This window comes from Urocitellus parryii, chromosome 2 (assembly GCF_045843805.1).
Source record: "Urocitellus parryii isolate mUroPar1 chromosome 2, mUroPar1.hap1, whole genome shotgun sequence".
In the NCBI taxonomy this organism is placed as follows: domain Eukaryota; kingdom Metazoa; phylum Chordata; class Mammalia; order Rodentia; family Sciuridae; genus Urocitellus; species Urocitellus parryii.
Genome location: NC_135532.1, coordinates 39,100,567 through 39,124,468, shown reverse-complemented (window position 1 = coordinate 39,124,468; position 23,902 = coordinate 39,100,567). Strand labels below are relative to the sequence as shown.

The 23,902-nt window shown below is 32.6% G+C and overlaps 1 protein-coding gene across 2 annotated transcripts in view; it reads left to right on the top strand.

Moving 5' to 3' along the window:
- Nucleotides 1-23,902, top strand: part of Rb1 (RB transcriptional corepressor 1) — a 155,476-nt gene that overhangs the window by 53,998 nt on the left and 77,576 nt on the right. For both annotated transcript variants that reach the window (XM_026393653.2, XM_026393652.2), the window contains 8 exons: nt 1,772-1,881; nt 3,312-3,389; nt 7,017-7,104; nt 9,621-9,737; nt 11,229-11,285; nt 11,376-11,407; nt 11,493-11,569; nt 12,643-12,839. In XM_026393653.2, the coding sequence (XP_026249438.1) occupies nt 1,772-1,881; nt 3,312-3,389; nt 7,017-7,104; nt 9,621-9,737; nt 11,229-11,285; nt 11,376-11,407; nt 11,493-11,569; nt 12,643-12,839 (756 nt within the window). The remainder of the gene's footprint in view (nt 1-1,771; nt 1,882-3,311; nt 3,390-7,016; nt 7,105-9,620; nt 9,738-11,228; nt 11,286-11,375; nt 11,408-11,492; nt 11,570-12,642; nt 12,840-23,902) is intronic.

The following is a 23,902-nucleotide window of genomic DNA, read 5'->3' as shown; positions in this document are numbered from 1 at the left end:
AGGTGCTATTAGGAGAAGCAAAGAGAGAGATCATTACAGTAGTCTTTTATAAGAGTGTGTTTGAAGTATGCTCAAGATCCTGTGATATCTTAGAGGAGAATTACCTAATCCAAACTGGGGCAGATAAGTGTTTTGGGAAATTATTTGGAGGGTGGTGTGATTTCCAAGCTAAGAAAACCTTATGAGAGACAGCATTTCCAGGGGCTGGACTTTGTAGAGTCAGAGGCACAGTTATTTGTGAAAGTATTGCCTGTTCAGTAAACTCCAAGTAATTCTTTAAAGTTGTGATAGAGGACAGAAGAATAATGAGATAGATAGTTTTGGAGAGTCAAGGAACCAGGTATATTAATGAATACTTTTACCACCTTAGGTACCAAAAAATATGCTATTCGTAACTCTGAGGAGTCTTAGCCACTTATACTCCTTCTATCTTTGAAAGAATTTTAGTTTCAATAGAAATCTTAAGAGAAAGTTGACATTGTTCTCAATATTTTGCATACAACTGCCAGTCAGTACATGATTAATAATTAATGCCTCACTAAGATTTGGCAGGAACAAGTTAATCGAGCATGAAAGACTGTTCTGCCAAATACGCTTATATAGACAAAAATAAAGTTTAAATTCAACTGGGTTTCTTCATACCCTTCCTTTTAGAATGCAATTTTAGTTCTCTCAGGTTGGAAACACTTTGTCTTTAAAGGTCAAAGCAGGGGCTGGGGGTCGTGTTTTCAGTGGTAGAGCCCATGTTTAGCATGTACAAAGCCCTGAGGTTACCCTTCAATATAGGGGAAAAAAAGTCACAACAGAGAGCATGCCAATAGTTGTCTATTGGGCATTGATTTTTAAATTATGATTATGAAATTATCGATCAGAGCTGATAAACAATTTATAGATTATAGCCATTTAAAAATATCTAACATTGAGAATTATTTGTACAAACATGTTAGTTGGTTTATTAATTGAGCTTATTATATTGTACAAGTATATTAACTGGGTTTATTAATTAAGCCCAAGATATTTAACTATAAGGATGTAAAGTGGACCAGAGGGTTTAGAAAAGATGGGTTGGACATATAATCAAGAGGATTTGCTATATGTTTGAAAAAATAAAGTTTTATATTGATAAATATAGTAGAAAGTTAAAAGTTAAGGATATATGGGATATTTGAAGGCTTTTAGCAATTAACTGATTATAGTAAAGTTAAGAATTCCTAATCTGAAATCTGAGATTCTCTTAAGATCTGAAACTTTTTGAGTGTTGATATTACCACAAGTGGAAAATTCTGTACCATGAAATTTTGTTTCATGCACAAATTTAAAATATTATATAGTTACTTTCAGGTTATGCATTTAATGTGTATATTAAAATACATGAATTTGATGTTTAGAGTTGGATTTCATGCCCAAGATAGCTGATTTTATATGTGCATACATTCCAAAATTTAAAAAACCTTGAAATACAAAAGACTTTTAGTTCCAAATATTTTGTGTAAGAAATATTCAACCTATTTTTTATCTTAAGTTCTGTTTTGTGGCATTGGTGATTCTTTGTCTACATAAAATTCTAATAAATGGGATAAATAAAAAAAATTAAGTTGAAAAAAATTTGCAGTTTTCTAGACTTCACTTTTAGTTAGGTCTTAATTATATTGCGTGTGAACTTAATGTATACTGTAAAATATATATTGCATAAACATTCTTTAATGAAATCTGCTTCTGTGTGTTAAAAGATAATAACAAAAAGAATAATTAAGTATTTTTTTCTTTTGAGGTTGAAAGTCTTTCTAAGCGATATGAGGAAATTTATCTTAAAAACAAAGATCTAGACGCAAGATTATTTTTGGATCATGATAAAACTCTTCAGACTGATCCTATAGACAGGTATTTCACATGGAATATTTTTGTTTGTTATGCTTTTGATATAGATTGATATTGATATAGGTAAATAAGATAGGTTTTTATTAACTTACTGACCTGTAAATAAACATCATTTTATAATAAGTTAATTTAAATGCCTTTAAAGAAAAAAGTAACAGTATCTATTCTAAGCATATAATTTTATAACAATGTAGAGATTTAATATGAATTGTATTCTATAACAATATATATCTTTTTTTCAGATAGTTGAATATACATGTACACCAAAAGAAAATGGTTAAACTAATTAGTTTACTCAAGTGGTGGTCTCTGTTTTTTATCTTTTTTTTTTTAATCTCTTATTGCCCACTTCATTCATTTAAAAAGTTAATGCCAAGTTTATTTTCTTGAATTGTTGGGAAGGATCCTAAAATATAAATGGACAAGAGTTATTATAATATTACATGTAATTTGGAAATTAAATAGAGTAAAATGTTTTAAATTTAAGTAGACAAAATTTTTAGAAGGCACAGTGTGATACAAAACTTGAGCTTTGATATTTTAAAATACTTCAACTTCTTGGTTATTAATGTCACCAGCAAGAAAACATCTAACTTTCACTTTTGAGAATCTGCTTAAAAGTGGGTACATCTCTTTGTCATAAACCTAGTAGAAAGAGACCCACACTTGAGTTTATACCCAAAGGACTTAAAAACAGCATACTATAGTAATGCAGCCACATCAATGTTTATAGCAGCACAATTCACAATAGCTTAATTGTGGGACCAACCTAGATGCCCTTTAGTAGATGAATAGATAGAGAAAATGTGGTATATATACATGATAGAATTTTACTCAGCATTAAAAGAGAATAAAATCATGGCATTTGCAGGTAGATGGATGGAGTTGGAGAATAATATGCTAAGTGAAAAAAGCCAATCCCAAAAAAACTAAATGTGTAATGCTTTCTCTGATATGAGGATGCTGATTCATAATGGGGATGGGAGGGGAGCATAGGAAGAATGGAGGGACTTTAGATAGGGCAAAGAGGCTTGAAAGGGAGGAGACAGGGGTGGGGGTAGGAAAGATTGTGAAATGAGATGGACATCATTACCCCAAGTACATGTATGATGACATGAATGGTGTTACTCTACTTTGTATACAACCAGAGACATGAAAAATTGTGCTCTCTGTGTGTACTATGAATTGAAATGCATTGTGCTGTCATATATATAGCAAATTAGAATAAATAAATAAATTTTTAAAAAGAGACCCATACTTAAAATGGTGCTGAAGAAAATCATTTGAGCAGCAGTTGGGTTATCTATTTCCTATCACTTCTGTTATTGACTTAGCAATTTGTATGATTTTATGAAGCTACAGGAAGTATTTTATTTGACCCATAAAACACAAATTGCAAATTTATAATGTGAATGATTTTGCTTATCATTTAGTTTTGACACACAAAGAACACCACGAAAAAGTAACCCTGATGAAGAGGTGAATGTGATTCCTCCACATACTCCAGTTCGGTATGAGATTTTCTTTCTTCTAGTATTCATTATAATTGTTTATTCAGTGTTTTATAGTGCTTTAGGTTTGTTTAATTGTTTCTTTTTATATTTGTACATTCATGTAGCAAATATGTATTGAGTGCTCATTGTATTCCAAGTACTTAATGATTTGCTTAGGTTATTATCATTATAGTTTTGTCTATCCTTAAGGAACACAATATAAAATGTGTATGTGTTCCATCTTAGTAAAGAAAAAAGAAAAGTTTCACTATTTGATCTGCATATAACCTTGAAGAAATAAAACCATTTTTTATGTCTGTTTCCTCACTCACTTCACATGTCTAAACCTGCTATCAAGAAATGTTGACTCTGCTTCCAAAGTATTTCTTAAGTCCATCTGCTTTTCCCCATCTACTCTAACCACCCTTGTCCTAGACATATTTATCTTGTGGTTTTTGCAATAGACTGCTAACTGATCTTGTTGTTTCTGCTGTTATCACTGATCCTCTTTCCCACCATCAAATCAAAACTTCACAGAACCCTAAGAACAATATTCTAGAAGTGTAAATAAGATCATGTCTGTTCACCCTCCTGTTAAAATCCTCTCATTGCTTGTATAATTATGTCAAAATAGATTATACTGTCATGTATAATTAAAAAGAACCAATAAAAAACTTCTCTCATTGCTTCCTTTTGCAATTAGAATACAATACACATTCTTTAATAATGCCTACAAGACCTTAACTGACCTGTTTCTATTGCTTCTCCAGCCTCATCTTGTTTTGTTGCTCACCCTGCATTAGCCATGTGTTGGTTTTCTTTCATTTTCTTGTATTCTTCAAGTTCTTTTGTACTGAAGACCTTTATTCTTAATATTCTCTTTTCTTGAAACTTCCTTTTTTTTTGCAGGGGTAGGGTATGGATTTCCAACTGCTGTTCTTCATGTTCAGCATAAATGTTGCTTTTTTAAAGATGTATTTCTCTTTGAATTATTTTTCTTTAATAATGCCTACAAGACCTGTTCTGTACCTTTATAGCCTGTATCACAACTTGTAATTATAAATTAATTTGTGTATTTACTTGTTTTTCACTAATACCCACAATAGCCTTTAAATTTCATGCCATATGGACTGTGTCTTTTTTTGTTCATGATTTAATAATTAAGGCCTGGCATAGTACTTGGTATTAGTAGGCAATCATGTTTTGAATAACTGTATCGGTATATAAACAATTTTTAATATAAGTTTTGTTATAGACTTGTTATTAAAATGATGCAGAAGAGATTTTATGAAGCAATGTCTGAACTGAATTTTGAAACATCTGTCTCACAGGACAGGCATTTTAGGGAGCTGAAAGAGCATGTACAAAGGCATGGTAGTGTGAATTAGCACAGTGTATCTGGGGAATTGTTAGCAGATATGTATTGATTGTGAAATGAGGGGATGAAACAGCAGGAGTGGAGAAGTGGGTACTAGACATGAAGGGCCTTGTATGCCATATTCAAGTACAGACTTCAGTTTGTCCATGATGTCACTTGTGCTATAAGTGGGTGATAAGCAGGGGTAAGAATGAAGTCAGACTTGATTTTTACAAGCTTACATGTTAGTAGTTTGTGAGAGAATGGACTGAAGAGGACAGAACAAAGTGAGAAATAAACCTGTCTCAGAACTTCTTAACCCAGAGTGCAAATTAAAATAACCTGAGGAATTTTTTTGGAGTACACTTGCCTAGGTCTTACTACTTCAGATGGTGAGTAAAAATCTCTAGACTGACCCATTGCAGTAGTTGAGTTGAGAGATGTGGAAGATCTGAAGAGAGTAGTGGTGGGAATGAAGGAGCAGGAATAATTTTGATGAATTCATACTGAGAATATTATTGAGGCATTTATGAAGACACTTTCTAATAAGCAGTAGGATATAAGGCTCTTACAGGTTTGGGAATTGTCAGACAAAGTTAAAGCCATAAAAAATAGATGTGATTGGGGTTTGGGGTTGTAGCTCAGCGGTAGCGTACTTGCCTACACGTGGGGCTCTGGGTTTGATCCCCAGTACCATATTAAAAAAAATAAATGAAAGTTTAAAAACAAAAGATGTGGTTACCTGAAGTGATGGTATATAGTGGCAAGAATAGGTAGCAGGGGCTGAAACCTAAAGAATGCATTTTAAGGGCTGGATAGATTTTAGAGAATGAGAGAGTAGGTGGTTTGGGAGACTAGAGGGAGACATCAAGAAAGTCAAGGGAGGGCTCTGGTTTCAGGAAAGCACAAGGGCTTGAGGTGAAATGCTTCAAGGAAGTCAGTTGTTGGAACAGATTTTTGGGTTTAGCAATTGGTCGTTTATGGTTTTAGTCATTGTTGCTTAATTAGGTTAATGAACATTGAAGCCACATGGCAATGTTTGAAAGGTAAAGTATAGGTACCAGTTTAGGGAGGTTTGGCTAAGAATACTGCACATATTTTACTAAATAATATTTGAGAAGCTTTTAAGCCCTAAACATTGTACAGTTCTGTGAATGATTAAACAATGTATCAAATGTATTTTATTTGAGAGTAGGTACATTTCATTTGTACTTCAAAATTGCAATATTAGTCTTTACTATATACCATATACGCATATGTGCATGTGCATATGCATGGTAGAGAAATAAAGACTCTTTAAGAGACTGATCTAATTTTATGCTTTAACTGTAGTGACTTAAAATTACTCAGGACCTTAAATGTGTTTCGTTGAAGTTCTCTGTAAAGAAGAATCATTTGATTCTTTACTTGAGTTACTAAATGTCTTACTGTCTTTGAGAATTTAATGTTTAATTGTATAAGCAAAACATTGCCTCATGATGTCTATTATCAAGAGACTCAAAGTCTGTTCTAATTGTACACTATAAAAACCAAAATAGCATTTACAACAAATATTCACATAAATATGCATTTTATTTGCATCTTTTGTAGTTAATGAATATATAAAAATTTTAAGGTAATAGTATTTTCAAAACTGCTCCACCAATACTTCATTAAAAATAAACACTTAACCTTACTCACATTTAACCTTACTCACTGCTATATATCTAGGCTTACCAAAAATTAGAATGTTAACACACAATCAGGTCTTATCTTTAGATGATGTTTAAAGTGGTTATAAAGAATATTGCTGCATGTTTTGTAAAATCTTCACAGTTGATTTTGAAGATATTGTCTATTGTGTATTTCAGAGTCTCTCTGTAAAGGTTTATATATAAATGTTTTTTATATGCAAAAAACCTAAATTGTAATAATGTTTTCTTGAAAGATTACTATTTTGATGTCAGTTTTTCTCCATATGATATAAAATTTATGATGCCATATATTTTTCCAAAATATAATATCATTAATTTGACCAATTAATATTTTATTGATACTTAGTTTTATTAGTAAGTGTATCAGTCCTATAAACATAAACTTATTATGAATACTTGTTAAAGATGTAAGCAGAACATAATTTCTTATGAATCACAGTACACTAAGGGTTTTTTCCCCCCATAAGTCTTATTTCAGGGAACTTTGTAAAGATAAATGGGATAGACAGGATATCAAAAGAACTTGAGATAGGTGCATTTCATTTGTTCTTTTTCTTCTTTGCTTAATGCTGCTTCCTTTTTTCTCCCCTCTAGGACCGTTATGAATACTATCCAACAATTAATGATGATTTTAAATTCAGCAAGTGATCAGCCATCAGAAAATTTGATTTCCTATTTCAATGTAAGCCATCTATGAAACATATTTCGTGATATCTTGGTAAAGAAATATGAAATTAGAAGTTAACATATATTTACCCATTATCTTATTTTTTGCTTTTAAAATTTTACTAATTAGATATTAATAGTATTATTTTATTTAGGCAGTGTTATGTTTTGATTTTCTTAGGTTTATCATTTGCCTTATCATCATTACTTCTTGCAACTTAGACCTAACTTCTGAGATAATTTTCTTCCTTCTTCAGACATATTTTTAAATATTCCTTTAGCAAGTTTAGTTTGGGGTAAAAGTACAGTTTTTTGTTTTGTTTTGTTTTTTGTCTAAAAATGTGTTTACTCTTATTTTTTTTAAGATGGATCTTCGATTCTAGGTTGACATGTACTTTCTCTCAGAAGTTTAAAATAACTACTTTACTATTTTGATATTGTTACTTTACTATTTCTTGGCTCCCAAGGTGAATAGTTAAGAAGTCTTCTGTAGACCTACTGTTGTTCCTTTATAGTTAATTTGTCTTTTCTCTCTGCCTGCGTAAATCTTAAAATCTTTTCTTTGAACACAGTGTTAGGTAGGACTTAACACTCACCACAGCCCTGCAATCTTTTTTTTAATCCCACTTTCAACCCATTTTCATTTGAAATTCTTGCCTGGCTCTGTGTGCATTGCACTTTTCAATTCCTGATTGACTTTGAGTTTGATATATGAAAGCCCCTGCTGATCCCTCCCTGAAAAAAAAAAAAAGAGAGAGAGAGAGCGAAGAAGAAAGAATGAAAACTAGCATCAGTATTGCCGGCTTGCTTCATCACTCCTTATATAAACTCAAATCATGAGGGTTGGGACCCACCAAAGTGCTCATCTGTGGAAATTGTACAAGGCCAGGATTCTTATTAAAAATTTGGGTTATTCTGGTCATTACTTTCTATAATTGTTAACAGTGACTTTGTCATGTTGTATTGTCCTGTCTTGCTATGTCCTGTCCAGGAATTAGCAAAGTAATTTCTTTTATTCATAATTGTGTTGGTGTAGAACTGATTTTGTTTGTCTAACTTATATAAAGTTACTTTTGTTTATGAGTTATCTGTAGCATGAGAATTATTTGCCCAAACGTATCAACCTAGTTACCTAGAACTTTTAGCAAGTAATAATGATAGAAGTTAAAAGACTGATAATCTCATCTCAGTGCCATTTTTTAAATGCTTCTTCCAACTTTTGGAGCTTGTTGGAGCTCTTTTTTTTTTTTTTTTTTTAATTAATTCCGTTGGACAGAAAGTTCTGCCTCACAGACATTCTCTAAAGCTCATTTTAAAGCTTAACTTTTAATGAAACTTTATAACTTCTTTTAATGAAACTTTATAACTTCTTAATTGTATATCAATGACATCTTGCCTCAGAGTGAGGCAGAGTGTCCTGAAGGTCATTACGTTTTTCCTTGATTTTACTTCTTTATTATAAACTCAGGCTTTTTCATTTTTAAAATTAATGGTATCTTCTCTGAGTGTAAAGTCTTAGACTCTGGGCATATTTTAATTGACATTTGGCAGCAATGATTTTATGACAGGAAAGACCTCTTTATTATATATTTCAAAACGTCCAAAGGCTTGAGCTTGGTAGTATTTATTTTTTCATCCATCCATTTATTCATTCATTTTTGCATACTGGGAACTGAACCTAGGGGTGCTTTACAATTGAACTACATTCAAGTCTTTTTTACTTTGTATTTTGAGACAGGATCTTGCTAAGTTGCCAAGGTTGACCTTGAACTTGTGATTCTCCTGCTTTAACCTCTCAAATAACTGGAATTTTAGGACTATGCTTCGGTACCTAATGAATATATTTTTATACCTTGTGATATATTTTTACTGTAGCATAATATGAATTATAGAATAGAACATCATACTGCTTCTTTTTATGTATCATCTTCTAATGTGTGTTAATTATTAAAGTTGATAGGGCCTCACACTCCAAATGATACATGTATTGGAACTTATTTTTATTGTTCTAGTTTTTAGTATATATGCTGCTTAAGTGAGCACTGGAACTTCTTTTGTTAACTATTTTCCCATACTAGTTTCTGAAAATGTTATTAAATAATATGGCTAGTTTTTAACTCTTCTAAAGCATAATTTTAAATTAAGAAATTATATTGAGCTTAAATCTTAGGTTTATATCTTCCACTGGCTTTTTTTGTGAAGGGGGTGACATACATTCAAATGCAACTGTTAATTGAACATATTTTATGAAAACATGTGATGAATAGAAAGGCTAACAAATCTGAGGTCCCCTAAACCTAGCAGCAGAAATTGTAGGTAATAGAGTTTTTTAATTCTTCTTGAAAATTTCTTGGACACTAACATCCAATGAAATTCTGCTTCGATTCTGTGGTTGTGTTTACCTAGTTATTATAGAAGTGTTTCCATATTTTTATAAACACTCAAAAACTCAGTCATGATATATGGAACAGAAAATTTTAATTCTGATTAAATGCTATTGTCAATATTGATTTCTGTTTATATTTCTTAAAGAACTGCACGGTGAATCCAAAAGAAAATATTCTGAAAAGAGTGAAAGATATTGGACACATCTTTAAAGAGAAATTTGCTAAAGCTGTGGGACAGGGATGTGTTGAAATTGGATCACAGGTAAGTTGAGTTCATTTTCATCAATGCCTGTCTATAGCAATAATTTTAAAGGCAGCATCTGTTCAGATTGTACAGATACTAAACAAATAATAGTATTTGTCTAGTAGTATAATTGGCGGATTATATATCCCATCTGCCTATGTATGTTGCTATTTATGAGAAACCTTAAGAGAAATTATTCCCCATCCCTTTACAAAAAGAAAAGTGTACATACCAATTGTGGAAAATTTAGAAAATATAAGTAAGCAAAAAAAATTAAAATCTCATCTTAAATTTTTGATGTATATGCTATGACTTCTATATGTGTCAATACTCATGTATACATACACTTATGTAAATGGGATTATACTATATATGCCAATTCTCAGTGATAGTGATATTATTCAGATAATCTAAAACCAATATATTGGGTAAGAGTATGGATTATGGAATTATGGAATACTGGGTTTACATCTGGTTCTATTATTTGTGAGCTGAGTGATCTTGAACATGTCGTTTAACTTCTCTGAGATTCAGGTTCTATATTTATTCTGCTTTGTTGTGTGGCATTAATGAGGGCAATTTTGTAAAGATAAGTTTGAAAATTATAATCCATTGTACACATTTATTTCAGTGTCATGAGATTATAGTTTTATGCCATAATGCTTTAAACAACTATACTTAAAAGTTCTTTTTTGGTTGTATATGACATTTGAACTCTTAATTTGGAATGAAGAACTATGGTTTGTGTATGTATATATGTGCATGTAACTGAAAATATTTGGTTATTCTTTCAACTGAAAGGAAGTAGTTATTTGGTTAAAACATTTTTCTGAGAAGTTTAGTTTTGTCTGACTTTGACTGTGGCAGGGTTACTGAGTTTTTCAGAGTTTTTTTAATTAGGAACTATTTTCTAATTCTAAATAGCTGTTCTGAAAATAGATGTTCTAGATTATAAGAAGCAGGTATGTAAGTGCTTAAAATATTGTACTGGACATATAATCTACCCTTTAGTATAAATAATGTAGACTGAAATGCTGTTAGAGAATCAGGTAATGGATCTAACCTCTTGATAGCTTATTGGGAATATGAAACATTACTTTCTATTTAAGTCTTGAGTTTTAGGTAGTCTAGCTTTTGTGGGTTTTTTTGTAACCATATTTCTTTTTTATTTTTTTTATTTTTTGGTGGGGGGGTACCGGGAATTGAACTCGGGGGCATTCGACCACAGAGCCACATTCCCAGCCCTGTTTTGTATTTTATTTAGAGACAGGGTCTCACTGAGTTGCTTAGCGCCTCGCTTTTGCTGAGGCCGGCTTTGAACTCATGATCCTCCTACCTCAGCCTCCTGAGCCACTGGGATTACAGGCATACACCACTGCATATAGTTTGATAGCCATATTTCTAAAAAGGGTCAGAAGTATGTTGCAAGAAAAGATTGTTACAAAAAATTAGTGATTATTGTGATGTTCTAAAATAGCAAGTTCTTCTTTTTCTTTTTCTTTGTTGTAGCGATATAAACTTGGAGTCCGATTATACTACCGAGTAATGGAATCCATGCTTAAATCTGTAAGTTTAAAAAAATATAGTAGAAAAAAAATTAACTTTGACACAAATATTAAGTTTCAGTTAAACTTTTAAAAACATTATCTGTTTTAGGAAGAAGAACGACTCTCCATTCAAAATTTTAGGTAATTTATTCTTTTAGTTTTAGTCAGCAGTTTCTTCTTTTTATAAAAGTAAATATTTTAAAATCATTCTCCTTTTTTCTTTCAGCAAACTTCTGAATGACAACATCTTTCATATGTCTTTATTGGCGTGTGCTCTTGAAGTTGTAATGGCTACCTATAGCAGTAAGTTAAGTTTTAGTAAATATATGTTTTAGTTGAATTTAAAGTTAAAAAAATACTCCAGGTGTGTTATATTTTTTGTTTTGTTTGTTGTTTTTAGAGGGGGTACGTGGTAAAGAGAAGAAAAGCATATTGTAGATGAGTATATACTGAAGAATATAATTGGTTGTCATTTAAATAGTTGCTATTTAAATAGTTTATCTGAATTATTTCAGGCCATCTCGGGGGTGGATTTCCCTAACCTATTCTGAACAAATTGAAGAGGTACCTTTTGAAATCCTTTAAAAAATCTGTAAGATTGTAAAGTGCCAAAGCAGTTTTTAAAGAGTAGACAATAATAATTGAAAGCATTGTTATAACAATGCTTTGGTCACTAGACCACAGGTTAGAGCTGGGATCCACCAGAGCTTCAACGCTTTCTTAATTGGTGCCTGCTTTTAAGCAAATTATGAAAAATCAATAATTTGTTGATAAACAAAACAAGGGCCAATAACAGTGTTTTTAAAATATAATTTTAAATATATTATTTTGTAGATAGTGTTGCAAGTGTTAAAAAGTTATTCTTGCAGAAACAGAAGAGGAACATTTATTTAAGGATACAAGTACACAATTAAAAAGGAGGAACTTGAATTAATAAATACATATGGAAAACTGTTAATCCTCATTAATAACCTTAAATGCACATTTTAAAGAAATTCCATTTTCAAACTAATGAATTAAATTAGCAAATCTGAAAGCTTCTTTTCTACTCTCCACCAAGAATTAATGAGAGAATTGAAATATATATGCTTATGAATTGCTGATAAAATAACAAACCTGTCCCTGATAAGAGTTTAGAGTATTTAAACCTTTGAAAACTTGATGCAAGCTATGAGCCAGTTCTCAAGAAAAAACATACATGCACATACACTCAAAAATTTGGGAGCCTATTTCTTGGGAGCCTATAGACTTCAGAATAAAAAATTCTGCTCTAAATACAAATTATTTAATTCTTTGTTTGACAAGACCTTCCGAATAAAAATACTTAGTTCAGGTCTTAACATTTCATATCTATACATTTTTTCTTTCATTTTTAGGAAGTACATCTCAGAATCTTGATTCTGGAACAGATTTGTCCTTCCCATGGATTCTGAATGTACTTAATTTAAAAGCCTTTGATTTTTACAAAGTGATTGAAAGTTTTATCAAAGCAGAAGCCAACTTGACAAGAGAAATGATAAAACATTTAGAACGATGTGAACATCGAATCATGGAATCCCTTGCATGGCTCTCAGTAAGTAACTAGCTAAAATAATTAAAAATCTTTATATGTATACGGATAACAATAGTATCTATTAGTGAGACATATTTCTTAACATCTACTTTAAAAGCAAATATGCAATTTCATGAATAATGTTATTTCAGTGTATATAGATAGCTCAGGAATCAAGTGGAATATTAGAATGAAATTTTCTTTAAGCTCCCCAGAGCATCTAATATAGTGATTTATTTTGGAGTAGTTTCTCTTAAAACATGGCACTTTAAAATAAAAAAGAAGTCTTTAAAGTAGTTAGGTAATTTATTAAAATATGTGTTATGATTGACAACGTAAATGCTCTTAAATTTCAACAAATTAAGAATTTGAGATTGTGCTATTTATATGATTTAAAAGAACATTTTTCCTGTTCAATTTAGTAGGAGTCATTTTGTCCCATTATTAAAGATAATACAAAAAAATCTACATCATAGTTCAATTATAGGTATTGTTTAAGGCATTATAGCAACACAAATCATATTCTCTAAGTCTTCTATTTATAGCATGCAAGGTTTTGATAAATATTTTGTTTTAATAAAAGTGACATTTTCTGTGTACTAATTTTAAAGTATTTATTTGCAGTTCTGTTATACTACTATGAAATCTGCATAGTTGGATTATACTTTGTGAATCATCAGATTTATAGACTAATAACTCATTTCTTTTGAAACTGTGTTACATGCTAAGCATATACAAGTTGAGCTCCAACAACAAAAAGTTTATCAAGTTTTGTAGCATTTTCAGATTTTGGATTTTCAGATTAGGGGTGTTCAACTGGTAATGTCTATGCAAACATTCCAAAATCAAAAAAACTCCAAAATTTGAAACACTTCTCAAATGAAGCATTTGAGATTAGATTCCACCTGCATATATCTTTTTAACTTATATCAATTTATAGAAATAATAGAAAATTAAGACTTCTTACGTTACAATCCTAATATGTATGGTAACCTTAGTTTTAATTTTTTGATGTTCTGGATATTAAATGATTGAGAGTCTGTTTCCTAGTCTTTTCTTGTATTGTCACATAGCCATTGGATGGAGAGAGAAGTAAAGAATATTCATAGAAAAATACGACATTGCCATTACTGGATTTGGTAACTCCTTGTAGGACATATTTCCACTTGATAAGAAAAGGAGTAGTTAAAACTTTTGGAATCTGGGACATTAATCTAAAATAGCAAAAATCAATGAATTGATTAAAAAAATAAGTACTTTTCAGAAACTCTGTCCCCTCCTTCAGAAATTGAGATCAGGTTATTACTTTATCATGTGAAAAAGGCTATTATTACTATTATTTTTTAAAATTATTTTTCGGTATTAGAGATTGTTCCCAGGGACACTTTACCACTGAGCCCAGCCCTTTCTGTTTTTTATTTTGAGACAGGGTCTCACTAGGTTTCTTTGACTAGCCTTAAATTTGCGATTCTTCTGCCTCAGCCTCCTGAGTTGCTGGGATTACAGGCATGCACCACTGTACCTGACTCTTATTTCTTTCAGATAATTAACTTTATTTCCGTCAGGACATAATTATACAACATTCTCTGTGAGTTTACAAAAATGAGGGCTCTGAAAACTTGCGTAGAAAAAGTAATAGAAGTTTATCTTTTCAAAAATTGTTGTGTTCAAGCCTTTTTAGCTCAATTACTGGAATTCAAAGATTCTGAATACATTACTTTAATTTTGAAAATTTTTGAAGAAAAAAATGAGATGCTCAAAGTTTGGAAAAGAGTATAATTTATTTATGATGGGATGATGTAGAAGCCATAAGCCTCTGAATTTCAGTTCTAATTGTAATCTTTCTAGGAGATGAAACCAGAGGACTTTTAGTTATATATTGCTAATGTTTGGATTTTATATTACTTTTTAATTGTACAAATATATAGTGGTAGTGGATAACTTTGTGTAATAAGTCATTCCATACAAACAGGATATGTATGTATTCCTCTGGGAGTATTTGGCATTATAGAGAAGGGACATGATAAGCTTTCACAGACTTTTTAAAAAAAATTTGAAGTATTTTATATGTATAATATATATATGCATATATATTATATATATTATAAAATATATAAAAAAGCTGGGTGTAGTTGTGCACTTTTGTCATTCCAGTGTCTCAGGAGGCCAAGGCAGGAGGATTGTGAGTTCAAAGCCAGTAAGCAACTTAGTGGGACCCTGTCACAAAAGAAAAAATAAAAAGTTTGGGGATGTGACTCAATGGTTAAGTGCCTACTGATTCAATCCCTGGTATAGAACAAAGAAACAAAATTGTATTATATACAAAAGTGACTATTTCAAGTGACGGATAAAATTTTCACAAATTAAACACACCACTCTAACAAACATTCAGATCAAGACTCAGCAAGGTTTCATAGTCTTTTCATCAATATCACAATAAAAATTCCTCATCAGTGCTGTAAATCCTTGAGAACATATTCATACAGTGTTGTTGACCTAGGGGAAACATCAAGTGAGGTGATACTTAATTTTCCCCCATAATAATTGTGTGTGTGTGTGTGTCTGTGTGTGTGTGTGTTGGGGATTAAACTCAGGGCAGCCCATGTGCTAGGTAAGTGTTCTAGCACTAAACTAAGCCCTTAGTCCCCGCCCCTAATAATTTAAGGAAGAACATGGTTGTATTTTTAATGATCCTGTGGGGAAACAGGTTCAGTATCTGTGCTTGACAGTCTTGAGAAATAAGGGATCAGGAAGGAAAGAGTACCCTTCTGTTTCTTTTCATCCCAGGAGAGTTAGCAGGCAATATGTAAGTGTATAAAGCTGGGGCACACTATTGAAAAACCTAGTAAAATCCCATTCTCTGAAAATATAAAAAATTAAAGATGATATAGAATATTTTATACCCAAGGGTTAGATTAAATAAGTTCCAGATGTTTGGGCCTATTAAATCTGTTAAGAAGTTTATAATTCTAGGGGGTGATGAAATGAGATCTGGATTTCTTATTTTCAGAGTCTTCTAAACATACTCAATATTTTTTCAATAAACCAAGCTACATCAGGTACTTCTCTCAATGGTCTTTCTTTCCTGAATTACTGTGAACTGCTATTGATCTACCATATACTACCTTGAGACCATATCTGTCACAGCATCCAAAGAAGTCTTATAATTACAGATATTATCATGCTAATTTGCGGAGATCATATTCATCAGGTGATGATGGAAAAACACCCTCCTGCCCGGTGTGGTGGCACACACCTATAATGGAGGGTTCAAAGCCATTCCCAGCAACAGTGAGACGCTAAGCAACTCAGTGAGACCCTGTCTCTAAATAAAATACAAAATAGGGTGGGGATGTGGCTCAGGGATCAAGTGCCCCTGAGTTCAATCCCCAGTATGCCATCTGAAAAGAAAAGAAAAAGACCATATGACTCCCTACAAAATGAGACTCAATATAATCTATATAGAGTACAAAAAGCAACATCTTGAAACCACTGGACGGGAAGAACAGACAGACTCTAGTTGAGAAGGGAAATGAGGGGAGCTATGAGCCTCTGGAGGAATGAAGCTTTTTGTCTGGGACTAAGTGCAGTATGTGTACAGAAGGACAGTAGAGAATGGAAAGAGGGCCTTCCAATGAAGGAAACTAGAAAATTGAAGCTGAAGAAACCCTGGCTATTGAAGAAAGTTGAAGAGTTTTGCAAGAGAAAGGGTGACCAAATTCTGTTCACCCACATCTCTGACTGAAACCTGACTCAAACTTAGAACAACTTAATAAAGGACAGAAGGTCTGAACTGAAACTGGAGCTGCTGCCCAATAAATGGTTTGTACAGTTCAAGTTCAGCAAAGATAATTGCCTGTTGAAACAAGCAACAGCCAGGCACCTCTGCACACACCTGTAATCCCAGCGATTCAGGAGGCTGAGGCAGAAGGATCGTAAGTTCAAGGTCAGCCTCAGCAACAAACTAATGACAAAAAAAAAATCTCATATGAGAAAAATTCAGAATCTTCACAGTATAACACGGTGCAAAGAATATAATTCTAAAATTATCTAGCATATTAAGAAGGTCAGAAGAACATAGTGTGTGCTTTTAGAATGAGAGCTTTACGCCAACTCTTTGATGCCTGAAAGACCTTTTGTGTGTGTTGGGGAGGATGGAGGGCAATACTGGGAATTGAACCCAGGGGTACTTAAATACTGAGCCACATTCCCAACCCTTTATTTTTTCTTTTGAGACAACCTTTTACTAAGATGCATAGTGCCTTGCTAAGTTGCAGAGGCTGGCCTTGAACTTGTGATCCTCCTGCCTCAGCCTCCTGAGATGCTAGGATTACAGGACTGTGCCACTGTGTGAAGCTCAAAGACTCTTTGTTAGAAGTATTGTCTCCTTTTTTCTTAAGTCAGCTGTTCAAAACATGAATTAGGATTCTCTGGCAATTTCTGAAACCACTTGAGGGAATCTGCATAGTAAAAACTGTTTTATTATTACTCTTAAGGTGTTATTTATTTTTTCCAGTCTGTTGACATTTAAACTCATGATGTGAAACTGTTGGCACCATTACCCGAAATAAAGCAGTGGCTCTAAAATGGCTAGTAATCATTGCATTTTCACTACTATACATTCTCAGTTAAAAAATGAAACAAAATGTGTCAGTTTCATTTTAGAATATCCTTGATGAAGCAGTTGGAAAGTATTTTATTAAATCTCCACTTGAGTACTTTGGGGTTTTTTGTTGTTGTTGTTGTTTGTTTTGTTTTTTTAGCTTTTAGCTTTTTTTCCAGCTGCATACCAAAGTGCAAAAGTTGTCGTGAGGAAAAGCTTGTATATTGGTTAAGTTGTGAACTGAACTCGTCATTCTTCATGAAACACGTCTTTTACTTGTAAGACTGATGAGCAGTTGTTTGTGTAGTCTTGGATATTTGGCAGACATTTTCTTGAAAATGAATAAACTGAGCATGTTACTTGAAGGAAAACAACTGACAGTGATGATTGCCAATGACAAATTATGTGTTTTCAAGTGAAAAATAAAATTTCGGAGCACTTGTATCCACTACTGTAATCTTGACAACTTCCAATACTGAAAAGACTTCTCTAATTAAATCATTGGTTTTATCAATGAATGTGATTTTTTGTTCTTATATAAAGAGATTTGTTAACATTTGGAAGATCTATCTAATTTGGTGAAAATATTTCCAAATGAGTAAATACATCATATAAAATCAGGTAAGAGATTACCTGAAATCGTTCAAGATATATCAAAAGATTTTAATTGATTTGATTAAATCATTTGATTCCACACTGCAGCTAACTTTAAGAAACTATCACTGGTTGAGTTTTGGTATAGTATCAAAGGAGAATAATCATAGCTCAAAAGGCTATTAAGATAATTTTTTTTCCAACTGAGGCCAGATTCTCTTATTTTTTCAACCAAAGCAACATATTGAAGCACAATAAATATAAAAGCAGATAGGAGAATTCAAGTCTCTTTTGATAAGCCAGATATTAAAGACATGAGTAAGATTGTAAAACAGTGCCAGTTTTTTATTTTGAATAATATGGTTATTTTTTATAAAAAATGTTATTTATGTTAACACATGTGTTTGTTGTTGGTTTAAATAAAATATTTCTAAAACTTCTTGGCTTTAATTAAATTAAATTTAAGGTTTCTTTATTAATGCAGTAAATATTGAGAGAGATAACCCATATGATCAAAGGCTTTCTGGGTCCTCAGTAATTTTAATAATGTAAAAAGATTGTGAGTCCAGGAAGTTTGAGAACCCCTGCCTACATTCTTTTTTCCTTTTAGCCTTGTCTGTTCAACTATCACCCATACAACTGTTTTTTTTCTGCCAGTCTTTGAGTTTTAAAATATATTTCCTGCCTTTTTTTTTTTTACCTCATTTTAAGGTCTATTTCAGTTTGCCTTTCTAGTTTATAATCATTCTTTCCTCTTTATAGTCTTACTGTTTTTATTATCTATAATACCTACTAGTCATTTATAAGCCTTATATTTTATTATATTATTTTCATTAGATGAATTCATGTATATAAAATACTTAAAACAGTATCTAGTATTAATAGATATAGCAGTTAATTATATAAGTATGAATAAGAGAAGACAGAGAAGGGTCAGCTTATACTAATATCTAGGTTTCTGGCTTGAATAACTAAGTGGATAGTAGTGTTAGTCATGAAAATAAGATAAATTACTTTTGAAAACTCCAGGATGAGATATTCTTGGGAAGACAAGTTGTGCTCAATTAAATAGAGGTGTCAGGTGGTAGTTGGGTATGTGAAGTGGAGGATAGATTATTTATTTATTTTTTAATGGAAGAGATAAGGATTAAATATTGATAGAAAAGAGCTTATTCAAGTGGTATTTTGCTGGAAAACAATATAATAGCTTAAAACAACCATTTTATTTTATTGAATAGGAATTTAGAAAGAGCTTAGAAAAGAAATCTAGGCTAGGAATGTAGATTAGAGAACTGCCACACATACATAATAAAATTGCCACTTCATTGACAATTTATCTAGTGTCAAGCAATTTGAGCACTTAACAGTATCATTGAATTTTCATAATAATTGATGAGGTGGTAATATTCTTTATGAAAAATAAACACTTAGAGAGGTTTAATAACTTGCCCTAGACTACACAAGCTAAATGACAGAGCTGTGATCCAACCCAAGTATTTCTGGTTCCAAAGCTGTAATCACAATGCCTTATTAAGTAAATGAAGTTGGGAGAATGGTTAAGGTGGCCTAAGGGTAGAATTTAGCATAAGAAGAGAAGTTTAAAGTATAGAATCCTAAGGAGCCCAAACATTTAAAGGATGCATAGAAATGAAAATCTGCTACCTACAGAAGTTATCGAATTAGAGCAGCCAGAGAAATAGGAGAAAACCAGAAATTATTTTTTAAATTAATTACTTTATTTATTTTGTGAAGAGAGAGCATTACAAAATCTGGAAGGGAACTTGATATTTCAGACACTATAGAAGCAATTAGTCAGAACTGAAAATTTGTAACAAAGAATCCACTGCTGACAGTAGCAAAAACCATTAGATGAAGTGATGATAGGGTGAGATGTGAATTAGTGGTCAAGAAGTAGAGACAGTGACTATAGATGGCTTTTTTTTTTTTTAAACCAGAATTTTGCCTGTGAAGTGAGATACAGATATAGCAAAAGTAAAGAGATATAGCTTGGGGAGTATGAGGTGGAGAGAAGAATTTTTTTCTTAATGTAAAAAATTGGGATTAAATGTTGGTGGAAAGAGCCATTGATAGTATTCTCTCGATAGGAAATAATTTAATGACTTAAAACAACCATTTTATTTTTCTCCTGTTGGTGATGGTTGAGAATTTGGGAAGAGCTTGACTGGACAGTTTATCTCTGACTGTGTGGTGTCAGCAGATGTTTGGAGCCAGAGGATCCACTTCCAAGGTTCTTTTTCACTTTCAACCCTGACAGCTTGCCGCTCTTGTGTATGCGTGCCTCTCCCTTCCTCCCATCCTGTCTCTCTTTCCGTCTTCTGTGCAGCATCTTATCCTCCTAACCATTTCACAGGAGAAGTTGTGCTTCTCATGGCACTTTTGTTTTGGGGGTAATTACATTTCTTATTAGCAGCTGGCTTCTAAAAGTCTGTAGAAGAACCGTAGCTGGAAGCTATATTTTGTTGGTCAGAGCAGTCACAGAATCAGGGGATGCTTGTCTGAGGAGAGGCAGGTCACATTTTAAAAGAGCATGTGGGATGGGAAATATTTCTGTGTCCAAAGTGAAAAGAAGAAGAGCAATTGCAAGTAAGGTAGTAGGTGCATGGCATGTCAGGAAATTGAAGTTTCCATTTAATGGTTTTTAAGATTTTTTTTGTCCATTTTGTTTATTTTATGAAATAGAACTGCAGTAATTTACTTAGTCTTGGTAGGTGGGGAGTGTAGAGTGGTGTGGTTGGAAATTTGAGGAGCCCGGATGTAATTTGGAATTGTTGTGGAGACTAATAGAATGATATGACTGGTAAAAGAGAAGAGCATTGCCCTGCAGCAATACAGGCAATTTGAGGATAGAAGCACAAATTTGTAGTGCCACTATAGCGTTGTATGATGGTATTTTTTCCCAGCATCGCTTAGCAACCAGGTGTAAGATTAGAAAAGTGACCAAGTTAATAGAACTAGGCCATTGAATTATGGCTAAGCAAATGCAGCAGAATGGTAATGGGGTAAGGAAATTGAGGATGTTAGAGAGATTAGACTCTTATGGTTTGGAGTTTTCAGCTGCATAGAGATGATAAGAGACTGATAATGTAGAGGTTTCAAGAAATGGGAACATTTAATGAAGTTTAATAGGTGCGGTTGAAGTGACAATGGGAGTAAAAGGGGAAGTTTGGTCATAGAGATTTCAACTAAGTGGACACAACGTTTCTGGGAAGTTTACTATATTCTAAGGAAAGTCCTTTAGAGTACATGACTGAACTAGTATGGAAATGAAGATTGTTGGGAATGGGGAAGTCAAGGAACCAAGAGACTGAGAAAGGGTCAGTCACTCAGGATATGTTAGCAAGGAGGAATGTGAATTAGGGACTAACATCTTCAGTGCAGGAGGGCAGAGGGCTAGAACGGGCCTGAAAGGTAAAATTCCTATCTCATTTTCAAAAAACCTCTCAAAATACCTAGTCCAGTGTCTTACATATAAAATTTAGGAATATAAGCAATTAGAATTGTATTTTTTTAGGTGAATTTACCCTTAATCACTGGTAATGTGCTTTGTTCTGAAAATGACTTTGTCTGATATTAATAAAGCCACTCCGGGCCATGTCATCTTTCTTTTTTATTAGTATTAGCATGTCATTTGCCCTGTTCTTTTATGTTTAACTTATTAGCATCTTCATGCTTAAAGTAGTTTCTCATAGGTAGTGTGTAGTTGGGTTTCAAATCCAGTTTGACAATCTCTGCCTTTTAATTTATATTTACTGTAATTATTGATATGGTTGGGTCTAAATTCTCCATCTAACTTGTTTCCTATTTGTCTTATCTCTTCTTTGTTCCCCTTTCCCTGCATTCTTTGGCACTATATGTTTTTTATTCTGTTTTATCTTCTTTATAGGCTTACTACCTATATACTTCTTTGCTTTATTTTGTAATTTGCTGCTTTATGATTTATAATATGTATCTTTAACTTCTCAGTCTACCTTTAAATACTGTTGCACTGTTTCTCATACAATCTTAAGAACCTTAGATGCCCTTCAGTAGATGAGTGGTTAGGGGAACTTTGGTATATATACTCAACGGAACATTATTCAGCATTAAAAGAGAATAAAATCATGGCATTTGCAGGTAAGTGGATGGAGTTGGAGAATATTTGCTAAGTGAAGTTAGCCAATCTCAAAAAACCAAAGGCGGAATATTTTCTTTGATATGAGATGCTGACTCATAATGGTGATGAGGGCGAGCATGGGAGGAATGGAGGAACTTTAGATAGAGCAAAGGGGAGGGAGGGGAAGGAAGGGAGTCAGGGGGTAGGAATGATGGTGGGATGAGTTAGACATATTACCTTAAGTATATGTATGAAGACACAATTGGTGTGAAAATACTTTGTATAGTCAGTGACTTGGAAAATTGTGCTCTATATGTGTAATATGAAATGAATTGCATTCTTCTATCTATAACAAATTAGAATAAATAAATAATTTAATATTAAAAAAGAATTTAGAGTAGGGTGCAGTGGCACATGCCTTGGAAGGCTAAGACAAGAGAATCGCTTGAGTGTAGGAGTTCAGAGGCATCCTTGGCAACATAATAAGACCACATCTAAAAGCAAAAACAAAACCCAACCAAACACTGCAGCGGTGGCACACAACTTTAATCCCAGAGACACGGAAGCCGAGGCAGGAGGATTTTGAGTTCAAAGCTATCCTCAGCAATAGGCCCTGTCTCAAAGTAATGAATAAAAAGGGCTGAGGATGTGGCTCAGTGGTTAAACGCTCCTGGGTTCAATTCTTGGTACCAAGAAGAAAAAAAACAAAAGACAACCAACCAAAAAAAAAAAAAAAAAAAAACAAGGCCTTAGAACAGTATTCTTTATGATACATTACTTCAATATAATTATAGACCCTATAATACAGTGATATTATTTTTGTTTTAAACAATCAATTATTTTTTTCTACATTAAATGCATTGGGTCTTCTGATTACTGTTTTGGAGGGGTTATTACACTAGCTGGAAAACACTGAAGTACTTACTAGTTATTAACTGTTTCCTTGTATTAAATTTCCATAAGTCCCAAGAAAGTTGAATCTCCTGTAAATGTTATTAAATATAGCTTACTCATTAAAGTTGTTTCTGTCCTACTACTTTTCTGTGATCACCAAACATAAGCAAGTTTCTTTAGGTAGTTACATAAATTTTGGACAGCATACTTCTATGTAAGAGAAGATTGAAAATATTTCTTTCAAATTATTTTTCTAAAATTTAAAAGTCTATTTTAGGTGAGTACCATTGTAATGAATAGCTTATATTTTTGGAGTCCTAACAGATTTTGAAAGCTTCTTTGGTATTCCTTTGAAATGTCAAACTTGACAGGAAGTGAACACAAAAGGGAGAAAAGCCTGTGGCTCTGAAAAAGCCAGAAAGGATATCTGTTTGTCTGTTTAAATGGTAAATCATTAACCTCTGGTGCTCTTTCTACAAAGGTTTTAGTATTTACCATGAGACATTGTCCTCCCCGCCCCCCCCAGGTTATATTTTACAGAGAACTATTTCTCAGGAAGGCAAGCGAATTGTAAGATAACGATTAAGCCACATTTAATGCTTTTTTAATAATATAAGTAAAGACAGTGGAGCAGTGTGATGCCATATTTAAAGTTACACAACAGCTGTGATACTAGAGTGAAAAATTATGTTGTGTTTTAAAAGCTTCTCATGAGTTCTTTAAAACAATCATGCATTTACGTTTTTTTTCCAGCAAGAACATATTTTAATTAAAAAACATCTTATTCTTTCTGAAAAAAATCTTATTCTTTCTCACTCTTACTCAGTTTATTCCTAATATTGTGCCCTTAACTTCTGCAGGTAACTAATAGCTTCTCAA